This window comes from Gopherus evgoodei, chromosome 2 (genome assembly GCF_007399415.2).
Source record: "Gopherus evgoodei ecotype Sinaloan lineage chromosome 2, rGopEvg1_v1.p, whole genome shotgun sequence".
In the NCBI taxonomy this organism is placed as follows: Eukaryota; Metazoa; Chordata; order Testudines; family Testudinidae; genus Gopherus; species Gopherus evgoodei.
In genome coordinates this window covers 45,734,639-45,754,383 of record NC_044323.1, presented here as the reverse complement: position 1 = coordinate 45,754,383, position 19,745 = coordinate 45,734,639, and the positions used below count along the sequence as shown (strand labels likewise).

The 19,745-nt window shown below is 42.7% G+C and overlaps 1 protein-coding gene across 1 annotated transcript in view; it reads left to right on the top strand.

The window, feature by feature from the left end:
• The window catches only part of LOC115645629 (1-aminocyclopropane-1-carboxylate synthase-like protein 1), a 34,252-nt gene extending 19,584 nt beyond the window's left edge, over nucleotides 1-14,668 (top strand). The window contains exons 11-14 of the mRNA XM_030550561.1: nucleotides 2,527-2,668; nucleotides 2,768-2,910; nucleotides 5,115-5,268; nucleotides 13,307-14,668. Coding sequence (XP_030406421.1) covers nucleotides 2,527-2,668; nucleotides 2,768-2,910; nucleotides 5,115-5,268; nucleotides 13,307-13,488 — 621 coding nt within the window. The 3' untranslated portion in view covers nucleotides 13,489-14,668. The remainder of the gene's footprint in view (nucleotides 1-2,526; nucleotides 2,669-2,767; nucleotides 2,911-5,114; nucleotides 5,269-13,306) is intronic.
• The last annotated feature ends 5,077 nt before the right edge of the window (nucleotides 14,669-19,745 follow it).

Below are 19,745 nucleotides of genomic sequence, written 5' to 3'. Positions count from 1 at the left end.
GAGAAATTGCAGAAAATGAGTGTTTTAGAGCACTTTGGGGAAGTTATATTTAACCTCTATTTCAAAGGTGTGCAGTTTACTGATGGTATCTTTCATCTGTGGTTTCCCCCTCTGTCTTCTAAAACAGAAACAAAGCTGAGTTTGGGTCACTAACAACAGCATGGTTTAGTAGACAAAGCATGGGACTGTGGGCCAGGAACAGTTGAGTTATTATCCTTATTCTGTTACTGATCTGCTGGGTAACCTTGGTGAAGCTACTTTATTTCTCTGTCTTAGTCTTTTCCATAAGTGCTGGAACTAGGGGTGCTACCGCACCCTTGGCTTGAAGTGGTTTCCATCCTATAAAGATTTACAGTTTGATTCAATGGCTCTCAGCACTCCCACTATACAAATTGTTCCAGCACCTCTGGTCTTCTCTGTCTCTGAAATGGGGATAATTATGTACATGAATATTATCAATTGGTCATCTAGTTAATGTGTATACAGTGTTTTGAAAATATAAAAGAACAGTGGTGTTTTAAAATTCTGTATAACTTTGTACAGTTTCAGGGCTATATGGGCTTATCACGTTGGGATAGAATTAGCTAACATGGACAGAGAGACATAGTTTGCCATCATCGTTGGAAGTGCATCTTGTAGCAACAGGCCCTTCATTTCTTTAACATGTACTAATAAAGCTAGTGAGCCAGTTCCCCATAAGAATGGTAGAAAATGTGTGTGATGATTAAATACCAAATTACCAAATACCAATTAAATAACAAATCTTCAAGGCAAAAAGTCTACTCTTCCATTCTACTTCATTTTTGAAGGAAGGATGGACTGTTCAAATATTGATTTGTGGTACTTTTGATATGTGTAAAATATATAGCACAGGGATAGGCAACCTATGGCGCACGTTCTGAACACGGCACGCGAGCTGATTTTCTGTGGCACTCACACTGCCAGGGTCCTTAAATGAAGCTTCTTAAACATTTTAAAAACCTTATTTATTTTACATACAACAATAGTTTAGTTATATATTATAGACTTATAGAAAGAGACCTTCTACAACGTTAAAATATATTACCAGCGCGTGAAACCTTAAATTAGAGTGAATGACTTCTTGTTTAAACTCTCAAAAATAAAGACATGCCAACATCACAGATGTACACGCAACTTTAACTCTGCGCCCTTGGGATTACATTCATGATAGTCTTTAGTTACCTGAACACACGTTATTTGTTAGATACAGTATCACATCCTTCAGTATTTTTTCTATAACCTCAGACCAGTGTTCTTCTATAATAATTGGGATCTGAGCCTCTGGATTAGACTATAACTGCATATATTTAAAGCATTCAAAATTTATTTAATATGGTAAAAATCCCATAAACTATGTGTTTCTTCACTATGACATTATCTGATACAAATGTAACAGACTGTAAAACAAAAAGTTCAAGAATAAAGGGTACAATCCAATTCATATGCTCATGGAACACCATAGCTTACCAGTTACTCAGTTTTTTCATTGATTGAGCAGCAGAGATGCACAGTTCTGTGGGGAACAGTACTATGGATGGTCTGATGATAGAATGAGCTCTCAGCTTCTGAGTAGCTTCATGCTCCCAGCGGCTGACCAGAATTTATTTGGAGTTTTGTTGTAGGAGGTGTGTGTGTCTCGTTGGTTGGTGGATTTTTTGTTTTTGTTTTTTGTCTTGTTCAGTGAGATGGCTATTTCCATAAACATACTGGCTCACAACAGTGTCATTTGCAGTCTTGCTTATGTATATTTTCACTGGGCTTGTGTGTATTTTAATGTGACTAGTGCCATGGAATTGACAACTGAAATTCCTTGAGCTTGATCCTGCATTCTCTACTCAGGTAAATCTTCTATTGATTTCAATAGGAGCTTTGCCTAAGAAGGAATCTAGGGCTGGGTTCATAAGCTGAAAAAATAAATGCACATCACTTTTTCCATCAGTACTTAACAAAGGTAGGTAAATATAATTATCCCCATCTTTCAGGTGGAGAATGTGAGATACAGGCAGGTTAAGTGTGTTGCTCAAGGTCATATCACATTAGTGATAGACCTAGAAATAGAACCTAGGTCTTTGTGGCCTGCCCGCTGAACCATGTGGCTTCCCAGTTAGGTATGCAACAAATTTACATAAATATAGTATACACTGTTAGCTGCATAATTTTGGAAGCATTCCCATTAAGGCAGGAACTACTGTTAGCAAGATCACCCACACCCATTTCCAGGACTGGCTCAAACTCATTTCTCCTCATTTCTTACCTAGATGTCCTATATACTGTAATTCTAGGACACTTATCTCTATAGTTTGCATCTCCTGTGTGCATCAAAATGAAAAATGTTCTTTCTTCCTTCTAACACATGTATTATCCCCTGAGCTAAGAGGAGCAAAACTGGCAGTGTGGTCCAATTATAGTCTAAGTATAGATGTAGAGTGAAATTGCTGCCTTCAAATGTGCACTTGGATTTAGGAATAATCTCTATGTAACTTTTTTTTCTTTTTGCCTTCCAAGGATTTTGGTATGTGTGGTATCAGAGTTGGAGTGTTGTACGCCAGAAGTCATGAAATTCGGAAAGCCGTGAATCAACTGGCTGTTTTTCATGGGTGTCCTGGGCCTGTTCAATATGTTCTGAGCCAGTTTCTTAGTGATAGAGGTTAGTAAAACAAAAACATTCCCATTTTCATTGTTTTTTGTTTCATGATAGTTGGAAATAAAATAAAAGAAATATGAAAATTCTTTTTTATTTTGATAGATTGGCTGGATAATGTGTATTTTCCTACCAACAAAAAAAGACTGAGAGAAGCACAAAATATTCTTGTGGATGGTCTCACAAAGATTGGAATACCTGTTCTCAAAAGTTCAGGAGGATTATACGTATGGGCAGACTTCAGAAAAGTATGTTGAAAGCTTGGGAGGGGAGGGAAAGAGGGTTTGAAAAATTAATGCTGCCAACAGTTTATTTTTATATGAAGGCCTCAAAGCTTATGGTAGAATTTTTAGACAGATATTGTCTATTTTTCATTTTATATTAAAAATTATATTGCAATTTGGCAAATGTGAAAAAGCCTACTGGATGGCAGTTCAATTTAACACATACTGTAAAACTGTGAAATAAAGGAAGTTTCCTAAAATGTTCTGTTAAATATAGAACATCTAACTTTAGAAGGCTTCATGTTCTGGTAGACAAGGTGCTAAACTAACAGTTGAGCCATGGGGTCTTGTCCCAGCTGTGCAAGTGACCTGCGGTGTCCTTGGGCAAATCACATAACCTCTCTGTGCTTCGGTTTACCCATCACTAAAATGAGGAAGATATTTGCTCACCTTTGTAAGATTTACAGACAAACCTCACTATATAAATTAATGCAGTATAAATCATTCTGAAACCTGGCTAGAGAGGATTGGTGGAGAATCTTGCTTTACCACTGACTGTGCTGTACTTGTTCTGCAGATAGATATGCATCTCTAGCACTGTTAATAAACAGTATGGTCACATAAAACATTTAACTGAAGGAATCAGAATAACATTTATAACTAACAAGCCACAATATTTTGAGATGTGACTAGTTATCGTGTTTATTATGGTGGTGCCTGGCGCCAGCCAAGAATGGGCCCACTTGTGCTAGGCACTGTACAAACGTATAATAAGAAACTGTCCCTCACCTGAAAAGCAGACACTCTACGTAGATAAGATAAAGAGTAGGGAAAGGGTATCAAGCAGAGTAAATATACAGTGGCGGCAAACGTAAGAATGGCCATTCTGGGTCAGACCAAAGGTCCATCTAGCCCTATATCCTGTCTTCTGACAGTGGCCAATGCCAGGGAATGAACAGAACAGGTAATCATCAGGTGATCAATCCCCTGTCGCCCGTTCCCAGCTTCTGGCAAACAGAGGCTAGGGACACCATCCCTGCCCATCCTGGCTAATAGCTATTGATGGACCTATCCTCAATGAACTTACCTAGTTCTTTTTTGAAATGTCATGTTCTGTGATTTTTGTGGTTTAAATCCATTCAATGAGGTTATGTTAGGAGGGGATTAGCTAGCTGGAAAGACAGATCAGAGGGCTTAGGAGGGGTTGGTGATTCTGAAGAGGAAATAGAAGGAGCTGGAGCAAACAGCCTGTAGGCACAAGGGAGAGAGAAAGTTCAGTGAAAACTGCAGAAAGCAGTTTGATATCTTTAGTATCCTTGTCAAATCTCTGCTTGAACTGCTTTCTGCAGTTGCTGTGAATGCTTCTGTCTCCCGGGGGTAAGTTTTCACTACAGAGTTAACTCAGGCTCTGGTTTTGGTATTGCTCCTAACCCCCATGTCTGTCCACATATAAAATCCTCTCACCCAGATTTGGTGTTTTCAACTCAGGCTAGCTGGCATTTGGCTAGAGCCCGCATGCTGCTTTCACTCAGGCTAGTAACTGCTCACTTTACAATGAGGATGCAGGCTAAATCACTCGAGTGCTGATAGTCTTCTAATGCCTTTCCACAATTCCCTGTGTTCCTAGAAGGACAGACACATTCCTCTGCAATTCATTGGGAAAGAATCACAGGACAGCTTAGTTTACTGCAGCACAAAGAACCATAGGATATGGCAGAAGTCTTAGTGAACGGGTGAGTGCAGCACCAGTGAGGACTCAGAAACTCGGGTGTAGCTTTGCAGTGTCGCTGCTCACACCTCAGCTAGACTAATTTGGGTTCTCGGACCCTGGTGCCAAGCACCTGAGTTACTTCTGCATTGAAGACCTACCCTGGCTGGCTCCTTCCTGCTGTTTCTTTTTCAAAAGCCACGTGGCTGTGGAGAGATGCTGCATGGGTCATTTTGCCCCAGATAGCAGTCTGGCCTGCACAGTATGAACACATAGAATGGATCTCACAAGTTTATGCAGTATAATGAGCAAAGGAATTACTAAGAAGCAAGGATTTTCAGAATTGTTGAGCACCCAAAACTCTAAGATAAGTTGGTGGGAGCTGCAGGTATTCAGTAATTCTGAACATCAGGTCCTTTTCTGCTTTAGCCTTCATGTGGAGTATATTTTGTTCAGTAGTTCATTAATTTGAGGTTGTATTCCAGTTTTCTTAATGCAGTTTTTGGTTTTCCTCTTTTAGTTCCTAAAATCACAGACATTTGAAGCTGAAATGGAGTTATGGTGGAAGTTCCTCGATGAAAAACTCCTCATTAGTCCTGGAAAAGCCTTTTGCTGTTATGAGCCTGGATGGTTTAGAATGGTCTTCTCAGACTCTATAGATAAGATTTATTTGGGTAAGTTAAGTGTTACTTTTATCATAAAATAATATGCATGTTCTAATAAAAGCAAACAGCATTCTGGGGTGTTAGCAGGAGTGTTGTAAGCAAGACAGGAGAAGTAATTCTTCCACTCTATTTTGCACTAATTAGGCCTCAGCTGGTGTACTGTGTCCAGTTCTGGATGCCACATTTCAGGAAAAGATGTGAACAAATTGGAGGAAGTACAGAGGAGAGCAACAAAAATTATTAAAGGTCTAAAAAATATGACCAAGGGGAAAATTGAAAAAGTTGGGTTTGTTTAGTTTGGAGAAGAGAAGACTGAGGGTGGGACATAACAATCTTTTATATACTTGAAAAGTGTTACAGGGTATGGAGGGTTGAAAAATTGTTCTTGTTAACCTCTGAAGTTAGGACAAGAAGCAATGGGCTTAAATTGCATCAAGGGAGGTTTACATTGGACATTAGGAAAAGCTTCCTATCTGGGTAGTTAAGCACTGGAACAAATTGCCTAGGGAGGTTGTGGAATCTCCATCACTGGAGGTTTTTAAGAACAGGTTACACAAACATCTGTCAGGAATGGTTTAGTTATTACTTAGTCCTCCCTTGAGTGCAGGGGACTGGACTAGGTGAACTGTTGTGGTCCCTTCCAGGCCTATACTTTTATGATTCTATAGAAAGGTGGTACATCTCAAATGTTCAGTTCAAAACTTCTATTTCCTACTGACTTGTGAAGGCAAGAGGTTTGAGGCCGTATTCAGACCTTGTGTAAGATAGTGCTGCTCAATTAGTCTGAATTTGTAGATCCAATTTTAGCATTATCTAAGTGATTTTTGTTCACTTTGTTTTTAGGATGTCTATATTTTTAGTTTATAATTAGTAGAATGTAGTTACTGATGGCATTCAGCATTTCCCTCTGAGACTGGAGTAATTTATTTTGTTGTTGCAACATAAAGCCAATTTTGAGAGGACTGCAATAATTTAACAACCAAAATACAAATCAATAGTTTTGAAAAATCCAGTAACTGATTGAATAAAAACATTGATGTCTGGTAGCATATTTAGGTAAGCACTTTTCCCTGAACTATTGCTGTCATAAAGGAAAAAATTACACACATGCGCATGCGCGTGCACACACAACCAATCCTTTAGCATCTAAAACTAAAGGTTTATTATAAAGAAAAAAGAACAAGAAGAGAGTTGTTAAATGGTAAAGCAGTCAGATACACACAGAGACTTCAAGGTCCATATACAGTAACTCCTCACTTAACCTTGTTCCCGGTTAACATTGTTACATCACTGATCAAGTAGAGAACGTGCTCGTTTAAAGTTGCACAATGCTCCTTATAACATTGTTTGGCAGCCGCCTGCCTTGTCCACTGCTTGCAGAAAGAGTAGCCCATTGGAGCTAGCTGGTGGGGGCTCGGAACCAGGGTAGGCCGGCAGCCCCGCATCAGCTCCCCACTCCCTTAAGTTCCCTGTGCATCAGCTACCCAGCAGGCTATCAAGTGCTGGGCAGTTCAGCTGTCCCTCCCACCACTGCAGTGTGCTGCTTCTTGGAGTTGCTCCCGGGAGCCTCCAGCTTGCTGTGCGGGGATGGGAACAGAGGGGGAAAGAAGGGTGCTAATGTCAGGGTGTCTCCTTCCCCTCTGCTCCTTTTCCCCATCTCCACTGAACAAAGTAGGGGACACGACAGGCTCAGAACAGGACAGAGGGAGCAGCTGCAGTCTCAACTTGCTGATCTACTTAAAAAGGCTGTGTAATTAGAGTGGGGTCAGCGTACTTAAAGGGGCAATGCAAGTCTCTCTCTCTGTCTCTCACTCACACACACAGTTGTGTCTCTGTCCCTGTCTGCCATGCTGTCTCCCCTCCCTCCATTCATGCTGCCTTGTAGAGTGTGAGGCTACATTAACAACGTGTTAGCCCTTGAGGGCCAAATGCTAGTTCATCATTTAGCAGTAAGGCATTCCCTGGGAAATATCCCACCCTCTGACTTCACCACCTCAACCAAGCTTCACAATCATCGTTGCTGTGTACAGTATTAAATTGTTTGTTTAAAACTTATACTGATAGAGAGAGAGAGAGAGAGAGATTAATGTTGATTAATCATGATGTTCATGATTAAAACTTATACTGTTTTTATATATATATATATAAAAAAAATATATGGCAAAAAAAATGTCTCTGGAACCTTACCCCTCTCCTGCGGGGGGGTGGGGGGGGCATTTACATTCATTCTTATGGAGAAATTGGATTTGATTAACATTGTTTTGCTCAGAAAGCATTTTTCAGGAACATAACTACAATGTTAAGTGAGGAGTTACTGTATCAGGTTCTTAGCACTACTGGTGAGTTTGCTGGCTTGAAAGTCTCTCTGGAACACATCCACAGCTTGGATGGATCATTCAGTCCTTTGTTCAAAGCTTCATTTGTAGAAAGGTTACTCTATGGGAAGAATCGGAATGAAGACAAATGGCTCGTGTCCACAAACACAAGCTTTACAGCACATAGCATGGTAGATTCTTAGCATTCTTTCCATAAGCATACCACATGCCTTGTTGACTCATAAGGTGTATCCCCTGGTTCCTTTCAGTGGGTTAATTGTACAGTTGATGACCCTTGATGGGCCATCAAACAGGCTAGGCAGTGCCCTGATGCAAATCTGTCTGGGTGGATCACAACTTTGGAAATACAGGTATACCATACATATATATAACTCATAATACAAAGGTGATACAAACATATAAATAAGATTATTATACTAGGCAATTTATAACATTTTGGAGATAACTCACACAACATATCCGGTCAGATTCCCTAAAATTTTATAATACTGGTATCAACAATATCATAGTGTCTCCCATATTCCATACAGCGTCACAGCCCATACTGGTGTTATATTCTATAATTGGATCTTACCAAACCAGTAACAAGTATGCATTCCTGGAGTACTATATTAGCTTTACTGTGGAACCAGCGACAATCCCCTTAGGTTCTCCAGCATATCCATATCTTGTCACTCAGACAAACTGGACTTTGGTTTTAATAACCTTGTATTCAAAAATCACTTCACATTAGGATCTTCCAACCCCAAAGGGTTGGTCACTTACTCCAGATCAGTGGATACTCTGGATCTCACACCAAAAACAACACTGATAGCCAATCCTTTAGTAAACTAACTAAAGATATATTAGCTGAGAAAAGAATGGAGAGTTGTTGGGAGATTTAAAGCAAATAAAATACATCACAGTTGAGTCAAAGTTTTAAAATGATAGTCGTGATTTGATATCTAGTAGTTTCCCACAAGTTCCTCAGGGTTGCCCAGAATTGCTTTGGGGACCTGTCATGCATCTGGAACGGCCCCTGACAGCATCCAAATAGATCAGAAATGCAGAATTGCTCCCAGGGTTCCAGTCTAACAGCACCGCACAGCTCTTGCTTTGCTGACTAAATGCAGGCAACATTTATGGGTTTCCCATTGTTGAATGTAAAGACTCATGCTTTGAAGTTAATGTTTCTTCATTTACAGTTCTGAGGCTTTCAGTCCTGTTTAATGGGACATTCAATTGCAGAGGCACACATAATGCATTTACAGCTTAGAAGTCCTTGTGGCACCTTAGAGACTAACAAATTTATTGGGGCATAAGCTTTCGTGAGCTAGAGCCCACTTCTTCAGATGTATGAAGTGGAAAATACAGGAGCAGGTATAAATATGTGAACGGATGAGGGTTGCTTTACAAGTGTGAGGTCAGTCTCATGAGAGAAATCAATTAACAGCAGGATACCAAGAGAGGAAAAATAACTTTTGAAGTGGTAAGAAAGTGGCCCATTACAGACAGTTGACAAGAAGATGTGAGTAACAGTAGGGAGAAATTAGTAATGGGAAATTGAGTTTAGGTTTTGTAATGACCCAACCACTCCCAGTCTTTATTCAGGCCTGATCTGATGGTATCTAGTTTGCAAATTATTTCCAGTTCTTCAGTTTCACATTGGAGTCTGTTTTTGAAGTTTCTTTTGTTGAAGAATTGCCACTTTGAGGTCTGTTTATTGAGTGAGCAGAGAGACTGAAGTGTTCTCCTACTGGTTTTTTAATGTTATGATTCCTGATGTCAGATTTGTGTCCATTTATTCTTTTGCATAGAGACTGTCTGGTTTGGCCAATGTACATGGCAGAGGGGCATTGCTGACACATGATGACATATATCACATTGGTAGATGTGCAAGTGAACAAGCCCCTGATGGTGTGGCTGATGTGATTAGGTCCTATGATGGTGTCCCTTGAATAGATATGTGGATAGAGTTGGCACCAGGGTTTGTAGCAGGGTTTGGTTCATGGGTTGGTGTTTTTGTTGTGTGGTGTGTAGTTGCTGATGAGTATTTCTTTCAGGTTGCGGGGCTGTCTGTATGTGAGGACTGGCCTGTCTCCGAAGTTCTATGAGAGTGAGGGAAAAGAATGGAAAAAGCTTATGCCAAAATAAATTTGTTAGTCTCTAAGTTGCCACAAAGACGACAACTTGTTTTTGCTGATACAGACTAACAGCTACCACTCTGAAACCTGTCATAATACATTTAGTTACAGCAATCCAGAAACAATGCTTCATTAGTTTTCATGCAGTTTTACACATTAAGTAGTAATTGCTCATCTAAAAGCTAATACATTCTGTGATTAAAGGCTTACTAAGTACAAAGATAGTAACCACAGGAAACGGGAGGACAATAACATTAGCATTTCACTAGCTTTCTTGCACTAGCAAAGGTAATTCCTGGCATAAGCCATGTACATGTAATGGGATAACGTCCCCCTTTGTTCTATCCTAACCAGTGAATTGGTACACTTAGCATTTCCCTGAGGTTGTGACCCGAGTTGGCTGGTTGGCTGTCAGCACAACAAGATAAATAAGAGAACTACTTTTCATAGAAATTTAAAAAAAAAAAAAAGAGAGACACATTTCCTAAACATGATTTCTCTCTGTCATGGAGGAAAGCTGGTTTGATATGAAGATTTGTAATGAGAATTGTTGAGACGCTTTGGCATTAGTAAAATCTTATCTGTTGGTTTATGTAAATTAAGATCCTGATCCTGCAAATGCTTATGCACACGCTTTGCTTTATTTATGCATTTGAATAGCATTTTGAAGACCTTAATGTGACTATTGTTACATAAAATTAAATGTATGTTTGCAGTATCAGAGCCTAACTCTGTCCTTCTAAATGTTCATGATTATGGCCTGGTCTACGCTATGAGTTTATTTCAATTTAGCAGCGTTAAACCAAATTAACCCCGCACCTGTCCACACAACGAAGCCCTTTATTTTGATATAAAGGGCTCGTAATATCAATATCTGTACTCCTCCCCGACGAGGGGAGTAGCACTGAAATCGGTATTGCCATTTCGAATTAGGGTTAGTGTGGCCGCAATTCGATGGTATTGGCCTCCAGGACCTATCCCACAGTGCACCATTGTGACCGCTCTGGACAGCAATATGAACTCAGATGCACTGACCAGGTAGACAGGAAAAGCCCCATGAACTTTTGAATTTCATTTCCTGTTTGCCCAGCATGAAGCGCTGATCAGCACAGGTGACCATGCAGTCCCAGAATCAAAAAAGAGCTCCAGCATGGACCGTATGGGAGATACTGAATCTGATCTCTGTATGGGGAGATGAATCTGTTCTATCAGAACTCTGTTCCAATAGACAAAATGCCAAAACATTTGAAAAAAATCTCCAAGGCTTTGATGGACAGAGGTCAAAACAGGGACTTAACACAGTGCTGAAACTTAAGGAGCTGAGACAAGCGTACCAGAAAGCCAAAGAATGAAATGGATGCTCACGGAGGGAAGGGTGACTGACGACTATAGCTATCCCACAGTTCCCGCACTCTCCAAAAACCATTTTAATTCTTGGCTGAGTTCCCAAAGCCTGAAGGGTCCAAAACATTGTCATGGGTGGTTCAGGGTATATGTCAATGCCCCCCACCCCACCCTGTGAAAGCAAAGGGGAAAAAATCCTTTCTCGCCTTATTTCAGTGTCACTATATGTCTACTGGATGCTGCTGGCAGACGTGGTGCTGCAGCGCTACACAGCAGCATCCCCTTCCCTTCCCTTGCCGTGTGGATGGCACATGGTACAGTATGACTGATATCCATCATTGTGATCCTGTGAGTGCTCCTGGCTGGTCTCAGTGAGGTCGACCGGGGACACCTGGGCAAAAAATGGGAATGACTCCTCATCATTCCCTTCTTTAAGCTTTGTCTAATGGAGATTCAGTCCTGCCTGGTATATCAGACCAGCTGGAGGCTGCCCTCCCCTCCTCCTTTGATCTCTGCTTGCAGAGGCAATAAAGTCAGTGTTGTTTCAAATTCATGCATTCTTTATTACTTCATCACACAAATGGGGGGATAACTGCCACGGTAGCCCAGGAGGAGTGGGGGAAGAGGGAAGCAATGGGTGGGATTGTTGCAGGGGCACCCCCTAGAATGGCATGCAGCTCATCATTTCTGTGGGATGTCTACGGCTCTGACCCAGAGCGGCCGTTTGCCTCTCTGGTTCTTTAGTAGGCTTGCCTGATATTCTAGGCAGGACTGACTCTCCCTTTAGACAAAACTTAAAGAAGGGAATGACCTGGGGAGTCATTCCCATTTTTATCCATGCACCCCCGGCCGACCTCACTGAGGCCAGCCAGGAGCACTCATGACAGCAGCAGACGGTACAGTATAACTGGTAACCGTCATTGTCAACTTGCAAAGCAGCAGATGGTACAGTATGACTGGTAACCGTCTTCGCTAACTTGCAAAAGGCAAGGGGATGCTGCTGTGTAGCACTGCAGTACCGTGTTTGTTAGCAACATCCAGTAGACATACGGTGACAGTGAAAAAAGGCTGAACGGGCTCCATGGTTGCCGTGCTATGGCATCTGCCCGGGCAATCCAGGGAAAAGGGCTCAAAATGATTGTCTGCCGTTGCTTTCACGGAGGGAGGATTGACTGATGACATTTACTCAGAATCATCCGTGACACTGTTTTTTGTCCCATCATGCATTGAGATCTCAACCCAGAATTTCAATGGGCGGGTAAGACTGCGGGAACTATGGGATAGCCATGGGGTAGCTACCCACAGTGCAACACTCCGGAAATCAATGCTAGCCTTGGTACATGGACACACACCGCCAAATTAATGTGCTTAGTGTGGCCGCGTGCACTTGACTTTATACAATCTGTTTCCAAAAACTGATTTCTGTAAAATCAAAATAATCCCATAGTGTAGACATACCCAAATCCTGCAATTTCTTTTCTCAGACGAAACTCCTATACAATCTGAGTAAGATCTTCTCTGCACAGTAACTGGAACTGAAATAACTACATTGGTTGTCATTCAAAGTGTTATTTCAGATCAGAATGCCCTATTCCGGTAATTCTTAAAAATTGGTTTTAAAAAATCTATTTACAGTAGGACGTTTTTATTCTGAAATGAGGATTGACACACAGACTTGCATTGAAATAACTAAAGGTGTGAATTACAACCGAAATTAGTGCTTTAAATTGCAGTTGCCAGGTAGAAAAGAAATGCAGGACATAGATATATGGACATGAAATCTGTTGAAGTTTTGCAGCTGGTCACATCAGCTAGTAAATTTTAAAAAAATCCAGCAACTTTTTGTTTTATAATCTTTTCATGAACTGAAGTCAAATAGAAATGTTCTCTTGACTTGTTTTAAAGTTCCAGTGGAAACAGTTGTTATATACATTTTTCCTGCAGAATTTGCAACCCAAGGGCTGCATTATTTTGATCATGCATGAGAACCAGCTTGAAAAGTGATGTAACTTGAAAATGAAAATAAAAAAACCCTGTAATTAATCTGTTTATCCAATCTGCAAAATGTAAAAAGATCATTAGTGGAGAAGTAATCCTGCATTCTGCATTATTTGTGGAAAAGTAATTTAGATTTTAAAAATTCTCTTCCAACAATCTAAGATGTTTAAAGTATAGTTAAGGACACTTTCAACACCACTGCTTCCCTGAGAAGAAACTTATACTGACACGTCTTTCTTTTTACAGGTATACAGAGACTTGAGCAAATGCTGCAGACTGAAACTGCTGAACCAGTTGCAAACAAAACATCTGCTGCAGAGGATGAGTTATCTAATTTAGAAGACGAAACTTCAGTGAATCACACAAATACACCATTAGATGAAGTTTCAGAAGCATACTCAGATATGAAAAAAATTGTTGTCTATTAAAATCTTATGAAATTGGAGACTAAACAAAACATGATATAGCATGCTTGTGTTTACTAAAATTGTTACTTTGACTGTAATACTATAGGACAGTCTCACTTTGCTGTAGCTGTGGTTACTGATTTGCAAGCTGGACTGCCAGAATATTAGTAACCAGGCCCCTATCCTGACTTTAGCCTCTGTTCTGCAAAGCACTAAAGCCCACTTTTTAAGCATGCTGTTAAATACCTTTAAAGTCAGTGGATCTTAAGCATATGCTTAAGTGCTTTGTTGATTAGGGTGGGTTTTCTTTACTCAGGGCCTTAATAAATCTTGAACGCTATTTTATATTATGGAGTATATATTTTAATCAGAAGACTGAAAATGTTGAACTAGCTGATACTGGTTGTCAAATTTTACTAAATTTGTCAGTTGACAGACAGACAAACATGTATATATAAAATCTACATGGGAACTTTTTATGATGGTTAAAATAATTCGTACATGAGCTTTCTGAATATGCACACCAGTGTAAATACTTGTTGACAAAATATTCAGTTTTTTGTCTTTCATACTTCCTTTCAGATGTGCAAAAATGCTTATTTGTATATTATATTTACATCTTTTTTTTGCAAAACCATCAGTTTTTCTCAAAATATAAATGTAAAGAAATTTAGAAGTATGTAATATGCATTCATTTTGACAGGTAGATTGTGTTGGACCAATGTTTAGACCTATATTTGTAGATTTAATTCATAGCTTTATTTATTTTAGGAATGGAAAGGGGGAAAATTGAAATTGCAAAATCAGAAGCCTTCTCTTTTACAGGGAATCTGAATATGAAAAAAAAGGACTTTCCATAGCATTTACAGTACCATTATAGGTGGTGGTTGGCTTGCCACCTATATTTAGACAACCGTAACACTTTCCATTCTAAAATCATGTCTTTAATTGCCTCCCCTTCCTCCTGAGGCCCTGCCCCCCACTTTTAAGCATAGCCCTCCCACTTTTAAAGGGGGTGGGCATGGCCCCCGAACCACCCCTGTTCCAGCGCCCCTGGCTAGGGTAGAGAGGCAGAAGTGAACTTGATCTTGGTTTCCCAAGTTGTAACATTCCTTTGACTGCTACCTATTACACTGGTCTACAATTTTTGAGAAGTTGTCTGCTTCAGAGATAAAATGTGATATTTATTATGTATTTTGATGTGCTGAATTCAAATATGACAATTAAAACAACTGATTGGCTACTGTTTCTAAGATATTTAAGTTTTTACATTTTATGTCTATGTATATTGTGTAGATAGTAGAGTTTTAATCATAAATTGTAAACCTAGGTCTTTTCATGTGTTTATGGTTGCTTTACATTATAATATTTCACCTGTCCTGTTTATGTAACACTTTAAAAATCAGCAAAAGGGTTACATAAATAAAATCTATTATGAAACAAAAGGCAAAAAAACTATTATGTACATAGTTTAGTCCTATTGTCTACTGGGCGCTTCTTGGCTTGTCTCTTGTATTCATTAAATGAAGCATCTCTTGTCACTGTCCAGCAATAGTCTGCAAGCATTGATGGGCTCCATTTGCCCTGATAACCTGCCAGGAGATTCCACTGCTGTAGTCTGGAGCCCAACAGCTCTGCCTTACTTTTGGGTAGTTCCAAATCCCTGACAAGGTCATTCAGTTTACCTTGTGTTAGGAGGTGTGGTTCAGAGGAGGAGGATGGGAGAAAATGTGGGTACTGTAACATTGATGGTTCAGGACCAGAAGTTTCATCCTCTTCCTCTTCCTCGTCTGACTCAAGTGAGAATGATTCTGGTGCATCAGGAACCGGCAGTCCTTCTCCGTGGGGTGCTGGGTGTATAGCTGATGGAATGTTTGGATAATGCACAGTCCACTTGTTCTTCTTGGACACACCTTTCCCAACTGGAGGCACCATGCAGAAGTAACAATTGCTGGGATGATCTGTTGGCTCTCTCCAAATCATTGGCACTGCAAAAGGCATAGATTTCCTTTTCCTGTTAAACCACTGGCGAAGATTTGTTGCACAAGTGTTGCAGCATATGTGTGGGGCCCACCTCTTGTCCTGATCTCCAGTTTTGCAGCCAAAAGAGAGGTGATAGGCTTTCTTAACCATAGTGGTTATACTGTGCTTTTGTGATGCAAAAGTCACTTCACCACAAACACAGCAGAAGTTATCTGCACTGTTCACACAAGTACGAGGCATCTCTGCTCACTTTGGCTAAACAGAAATGTGTCCCTTTGCAAAATCAAACACTGACAAATAAGAGAGCATGACACTGTATGATTTCTAGAGCTGATATAGGGCAATTTGTTCAGCAGAGTGATGTAAGCTTCGTTATGATTGCATCATCCATGCTTTCTAGGAATAACAATGCAATTCATATCATGTATGACGCAATACCAGCTTCAGATTGCATCATTCATTGTTTTGCCTAAAAAGCAAGTACTGTCCAAACCCAGTCATAGATTTATTCATAGATCCAGTCAAAGATGTATTTTAGTCATTTCTGGTTTAAATTGAGATCCCTTCCCTTTATAACTCACTTATCCTCCGCCATTCCCAAATCAAGGGTCGTATATACTGACCCAATAGCATATCTTGAAAACTAGAGCCAATCAACAATTTTAAGCATCATTTTCGTTCTCAGTGACCCAGAATTAGTAAAGTTGGACTACATTTATTTCAGAAGCATTTTGGCTGTAAAGCAGTGTTACCTGTGAATCCCACTGGCAAATGTTTCTTCACTTTCTAGTGAGGGTCAACATGGGTCCACATAACAGAATTTCTGTTTTGGCTTGGGGGTAGGGGAGTGGCTGCTCTTTAAAAATGTAAAAAATTACATTTTAAAAGACACATTAAAACATTAAGGTTATAAGGTCAAGCAGTCAAACGTTAAGAAATGCCAGAATTAAGGCAACCTGTGCAGGCTTAATGTAGCCCTTTTGCATATGCTCTGTGGTTACAGACTTTACATGATCGTATGCTACTTTTCCACATGACTCTGCCTCATTCAGTGCACAAGATAGTTGGTACTCACTGCATGGTTTCAGTATAGGAGTATTTAACTTTGCTTCTTTAATGGTAGGGATTTTTATGTAATACTAATATAAATAGGCTTAGAAGGATTAGATTTTTGTAAGTAAATGCCAGTAACTGTCAATTTCAGGGTACACACACAGACCAATGAAAAAATGTTTCCATCAATAATAATTGAAATGTACAGATAGGCAAAGTAAGAAAAATGCAGCTTGAGAACATACTAGAGTTTGATTTAAGAATATTTATTTTATAAATTTTAACATGAGATGATAAAAATTTTAACAGTTATAAAGCTTTAACTTTTTGAATCTCAACATCGACTGTTAAATTGTCTGACCCTCCCAACTATTTAAATTATCTACTAAATCTATTAAAAAAATAAAAGTGCTTAAAACTCATAATTTTATACAACAGTAAAAATTTAAATGGATAAAAATTAAAAATGCTTAAAAATAAACATTGTTATTATCCACTGAAATTATTTTTTTAAATGAATTCTGCCAAGCCTAAATATAATGATGCAGACCAAATTTCTGCAGTCAAATTGATTCCTTCAAATCCTTCTTAAGGGTTGCAATTTTAAACTCATATTTATTGTCTAGCTAGAAATGTCTTTGCTTTTCAATTAAAGGGATAGTTCTTCTTCGAGTGATTGCTCACATCCATTCCAGTTAGGTGTGCGCGCCGTGCGTGCACGTTCGTCGGAAACTTTTTTACCCTAGCAACTCCAGTGGGCCGGCAGGTCGCCCCCTAGAGTGGCGCCGCCATGGCGCTCTATATATACCCCTGCCGGCCCGCCCGCTCCTCAGTTCCTTCTTACCGCCGTGTCGGTCGTTGGAACTGTGGAGCGCGGCTTAGCTGTCCTCCACGTCCCTAGCTCTCCTAGTTCTCTATCGCTTGTCTATCGTTTATCTCTAGTTCTATATAGTTGTTAATTAGTTTGTTAAGTAGATAGTTTAGTTAAATAGTTGTTAAGTAGTTCTTTGCCGGGGGCTTAGCCCTTCCCGGCACCCGGCACCAGGCTCATGCCTGTGTCGCCGGGCTTCAAGCAGTGTGCGGCCTGCAAGAAGCCCATGCCTACCAGCGATCCCCACGAAGCGTGCCTGAAGTGCCTCGGGGAATCGCACAGATCTGACAAGTGCCGCATCTGTAAGGCTTTTAAGCCGAGGACAAAAAAGGAGAGGGATCAGAGGCTCCGAACTCTCCTAATGGAGGCGGCACTTGACCCGTCGACTTCGCAGGCCGTGGTATCGGCACCGGCACCGGATCGCTCCGGCACCGAGAAGACTCCCCGGCACCGACCTTCTCCGGCACCGGAATCAGAGCCTAGGCCGTCGAAGTCTGATACTCCGGCCAGGCAGACCCGGCTTGAGCGCCCGGCCTCGACATCGGCCGCGGCGCCGCCGGCACCGTCAGCACCGTTGACTCCGGGCCCGGCGGGTCCGTTGAGTCCGGTGCCGCCGAGCTCCCCCATGAGATCTGGGGTTGAGATAGTGGTCCCATCCACACCGGAGACCTTCGCCTCGGCTCGGGACCTTATTGCCCTGACTGAGCCCACTCGGCTGCCACCCCCGGTACCTCCGGTGCGGGTTGTGTCCAGAGGCAAGCCCATGCTGTCGGCGCCGCCCAGAGACAGTCGTTCGCCATCCAGGTCCCGACGTCTTGGGCGCTCCAGATCCCGACGCCGCTCGCAGTCCCGGCACCGCTCCCCTCAGCGGTACCGGTCGCACTCGCGGCAACGGTCGGCATCGAGACGGTCGCGGTCAGGCTCCAGTCGGCGACACCGGCACCGCGACTCCAGGAGCAGGTCCCGACGCTACTCGCCGCACCGGTCGACCTCCCGGCACCGAGCTGGTGGCAGGTCCCGGTCTCGGTCGACCTCCCGGCGCCGAGCTGGTGGTAGGTCCCGGTCGACCTCCCGGCACCGAGCTGGTGGCAGGTCCCGGTCGACCTCCCGGCACCGAGCTGGTGGCAGGTCCCGGTACCGAAGCGGCACCCGGTACCGATCAGGATCCCGGCACCGTGATAGATCCCGGTCCCGATCCCGGTCCCGGCACCGATATGACTCCCGGCACCGGTCCCCGGCACCGAGACGATCCTCCGTGCCGGCCCGCGCAGACCCTTACCATCCGGGGTCGGCCCCGCCGTGGCCCTCGAGACAGCCGTCCGTATCTTCCCAGACGGACAGTGGGTATGCGCTGGGCACCGACCGGCAGGCGGCGCTGTTCGGGGATCCGCCGCTGCAAGACCAAGGCCCACAACAGTGGGGATTCTGGACACCCTGGGCATACCATCAGGCCCAGGGCCCCCAGCAGCTCCCTGCTAGACCGGCGACTGCGGAGCGTAGGGCCCCTGAAGCCTCCTTGTCTCGCCCCCCTCCCTCCCCGGAAGGGGACGAAGGGTCCAAACAGCAGGACTCCGCTGTGGCTCCGGAGGCAGAGGCGAGGGCTGAGGAAGACCCTCAGTTGGACACTATCGTGCCTGGGGTCTCATCATCCTCCTCCCCGGATGAGGCGGTGGCGGGTACCTCCTCCAACAGTCCCCCCCCGCTGGATCTCGGGGCGCACCAGGACCTCCTCAGGCGATTGGCTCAAAACCTGAGTCTGCAGGCAGAGGAGGTCTCGGAGATAGAGGACCCAATTGTCACCATCCTCTCTTCTGATGCTCCCACCAGGGTCGCCCTGCCCTTCATACGGACCATCCAGGCCAATGCCAATATTATCTGGCAGTCCCCGGCCTCCATCCCTCCGACAGCGAAAGGAGTCGAGAGAAAGTACATGGCCCCTTCTAGGGGCTATGAATATCTACATGTTCACCCGACTCCCGGTTCACTGGTAGTGCAATCGGTGAACGATAGGGAGCGTCACGGCCAGGAGGCTCCGGCCCCCAAGTCCAGAGAGGCCAGGCGGATGGACCTCCTTGGCCGTAAGGTGTATTCGGCTGGGGCGCTGCAGCTCAGGGTCTCTAACCAGCAGGCCCTGCTGAGCAGATACGCCTTTAACTCCTGGGTGGCAGTGGACAAATTTAAGGAGCTGCTGCCACAGGATGCTCGCCAAGAGTTTACGGCCATCTTGGACGAAGGCAAGAAGGTCGCACGCACGGCCTTACAAGCCTCCTTGGACGCTGCGGACTCGGCTGCCCGCACCCTCGCGTCAGGAGTTACGATGCGTCGCATCTCCTGGCTGCAGGTTTCCGGCCTTCCGCCGGAGCTCCAGCAC